The sequence below is a fragment of the Leptosomus discolor genome, chromosome 16 (genome assembly GCF_034619465.1).
Source record: "Leptosomus discolor isolate bLepDis1 chromosome 16, bLepDis1.hap2, whole genome shotgun sequence".
NCBI lineage: Eukaryota > Metazoa > Chordata > Aves > Leptosomiformes > Leptosomidae > Leptosomus > Leptosomus discolor.
This window is the reverse complement of record NC_141406.1, coordinates 1,880,017-1,883,074: the sequence shown is the minus strand read 5'-3', so window position 1 is coordinate 1,883,074 and position 3,058 is coordinate 1,880,017. Positions and strand designations below refer to the sequence as shown.

Here is a 3,058-nt window from a genome sequence, read left to right as displayed (position 1 = left end):
GAGGGATTGGGGGGTGGTGAGGAGGGGGCATGGGGGGATCCACCAGCTCCTCACCCGGGGGGCACAGGGAGCACCAGCCGGGGCGGCGAGCAGGCAATGGGGGCAAGAGGGGACCCGCACTCCGGGGTTCCTGGGGGGTCTGCAGGGAGAGGGTGCGGGGGGGGCTGGGGGTGGGAGGGGGAGAGAAAACAGGGGGTAAAGGGTTAACTGCCCCCTAGACCCCCACCAAACACTCTGTGACCCTCCCCAGACTGCCTAAACCCTGACCCCCCCCAATGCCTCCTACGCCCTCGGATCCCCCAAACCCACCCCAACTACCCAGGCCCCCCCAGTGACCCGTGCCCCCAGGTGCCCCCCATGTCCCTTGAGCCCCCCGAGACCCCCTCCCCCCGGTGCCCCGCTCACCCGGGCAGGGGCGATGCACCCCGGCGCAGGGCACAGACCCAGGCCTGCAGCTCCTCGGGGGTCTCGGCCCCCAGGCAGTACGTTCGCATCCCGGGGTGCTCAGCCTGGGGATGGGGGGGCCCATGGTGGAGGGGACACAGGTGTCTGGGCCTTGTCCCCCTCGCTCACCCACCCAGGGCACCCCGGATCCAGGGACCCAGGGGGCCGGGGCTGACCGTGAAGAGGAATTGGGGGGCGCGGGGGGCGGGGGACAAGATGCGGATCTCGTAGCCGGGCAGGGGGATGCCGCCCCGCACTCGTTGCTCGCTGCTGTCTGGGGGGGGCAGAGGGGTCTCAGCTTGGAGGGTGGATACCCCCAGGGAACCCCTCAGCACCCCGAGAACCCCAGCACAATTGAGGGGGATGCCAGGGACCTCCTGTGAGTCCCATGAGCTGCCCCCAAACCTCCCAGGGCCCCCCACATCTCAGACCCCCTCAGGGACCACTTCAGCCCCCCAGGGACACACAAAGCCCCAGGGACCCCTGATCCCCCCCCAGGGACCCCCAATGCCAGACCGACGATTCCCCTGGGTTCCCTGACACCCCCCCACCAGGGCCCCCTGATCCCTCAGGGACCCTCCAACCGCCCCAGGGACGCCAGGTCACCCAAGCGCACCCCCTCCCCAGATTCCCATGCCCCCAGGTTGTCCTGCCCCCCACAGACCCCCCGGCCCCCCCCCTCACCCCGGTAGTAGTAGAGGCAGAGATCGACCAGCACAAACCAGCGACGCTTCCAGAGCCGCAGCCCCGAGCTGTCCTGGGGGAAGGGGATAGGTCTGACACCCCCCAGTCCATCACCCTCACCCCGGGACCCCCTGCTGCCCCAGATCCCCCAACCCCTTCTGATCCCCTCAAACCCCATAAACCCCCCAACACCCCCCATTCCAGACCCCCTAAACCCATAAGCTCCCCAGCACCCCAGATCCCCCACTCCCCTCCGATCTCCCAAACACCCCCAGCACGCTCACAAACCCCTCCAGCACCCCCCCCAACCCCATAACCCTCAGCACCCCCCACCCCAGACCGCCCAAACCCCATAACCCCCAGCACCCCTCACTCCAGGCCCCCCCAACCCCATAATCCCCCAGCAACCCCCCACCCCAGCCGCCCCAAACCCCATAACCCCCCAGCACCCCCCCAAACCCCAGCCCCCCCCAGCCCCCCACCTGCTTGTGCAGCCAGCCCCGCATGGCGGGGGGGGCGCGGGGGTCCCTGCGCAGCGCCTGCCCCCCCTTCCCGAAGGCGTGGACCCGCGGGACGGGCCGGCAGCTCTGGGAAGGGGCTTCACCCAGAGCGGGGGCTCCAGGGGGCCCCCCTCCGGGCTGCCAGGGGCTCTACCAGCCCCCCCATACCCCCATTCACCTCTACACCCCACAGTGACCACCCCCCCAGCTCCCCGGGTCTCCTCTGGGCCCCCCCCATGACACCCCCCCCCTCCTTGTGCCTCATGGGTCCCTGGGCTCCCTTGGGCCCCCCCATCCCCGCCCGCCCCAGAGCTTCCCATGGGCCCCCAGTCCCCCTGAGCTCCCTTGGGCCCCCATGGCCCCCCCTTGACAGCCTCCCCAGCCCCCATGACCCCCCATAGCTCCCTATGACCCCTCCAGCCCTCTCGCCCCCTCCCAGCTCCCTATGACCCCCCTCCACCCAGCCCCTATGATCCCCTTATAACTCCCCAGGAGCCCCCCCCAGCCCCCCCCCCCAGCTCTCCATGACCCCCCCAGGCCCCGTCGTCCCTCCATAGCTCCCCAAGACCCCCCATACCGCCCCATGCCCTCCCCCTCCCAGCACCCCTGGCCTCCCTTGGGGCCCCATACCCCCCTATGCCCCCCCTATGTTCCTCCTCATACCCCCCAGCATCCCCCCATGCCCCCCCCCCGTGCCCACCTGGGTGCCCGGGCCGCGGGGGCCGGCGGGGGCGGGCGCCCGGCGGGGGGGCTCGTCGCCGTCTGCCATGGGGGTGCTGCGGGGGGGGCCCGTCAATGTCCCCATTGTCCCCGCGGGGACAGAGGCCTCGTTCTTCCCGCGGCGGGGGCGGGGGGCGGCGCCCCGGACGCCTGCGTCACCCCGGGGGGCGGGGGGGGGGGCTGCTCTGCTCCCCTGCCAGCGTGGGGGGTCCGCCCGCTGGTCCCAGTCCCGTCCCAGTAACCCTGAGCTGGTCCCAGTCCCGTCCTGTTATCCCCGTGCTGGTCCCAGTTGTCGTCCCAGTAACCCCGTGTTGGTCCCAGTTCCCGTCCCGTAATCCCAGTGTTGGTCCCAGCCCCGTCCCGTTATTCCCGTGCTGGTCCCAGTTCCTGTCTCAGTAACCCTGGACTAGTCCCAGTTCCCGTCCCATTATCCCCGTGCCGGTCCCAGTCGCATCCCGTTATCCCAGTGCCGGTCTCCATCCCCACCCCCTGGCCTCAGCGCTGGTTCTGTTCCCAGTCCGTCCCAGTACCAGTCCCATCCCAGTCCCGTCCCAGTCCCATCCCGTTATCCCAGTCCCAGTCCCAGTCCCATACCACTAGCCCAGTGCTGGTCCTGGCCCCCCGGTCCCAGTCCTGTTATCCCAGTCCTGTCCTATTATCCCAGTGCTGGTCTTGTCCCGCTGTCCCACTACTGGTCCCAGTCCCGTCCC

General features: G+C 70.5%; 1 protein-coding gene across 1 annotated transcript; it reads right to left on the bottom strand.

The window, feature by feature from the left end:
* Positions 1–401: 401 nt before the first annotated feature.
* Positions 402–2,397, bottom strand: LOC147414288 (pleckstrin homology domain-containing family A member 4-like). Its single transcript, XM_086474475.1, has 5 exons — positions 2,329–2,397; positions 1,611–1,715; positions 1,129–1,201; positions 621–718; positions 402–509 (listed from the first exon to the last, which is right to left on the bottom strand). The coding sequence occupies exons 1-5, from the start codon at positions 2,395–2,397 to the stop codon at positions 402–404; spliced, it is 453 nt and encodes a 150-aa protein (XP_086330601.1).
* Positions 2,398–3,058: the final 661 nt, after the last annotated feature.

Excerpts from the sequence above, each read along its gene's own strand:
- LOC147414288 (XM_086474475.1), bottom strand. The coding sequence starts at position 2,397 with ATGGCAGACGGCGACGAGCCCCCCCGCCGGGCGCCCGCCCCCGCCGGC. Across the intron at positions 719-1,128 it reads CTGCCTCTACTACTACCGGG|ACAGCAGCGAGCAACGAGTG; the intron begins GTGAGGGGGGGG and ends TGCCCCCCCCAG. Across the intron at positions 510-620 it reads CCCCCCAATTCCTCTTCACG|GCTGAGCACCCCGGGATGCG; the intron begins GTCAGCCCCGGC and ends CCCCATCCCCAG.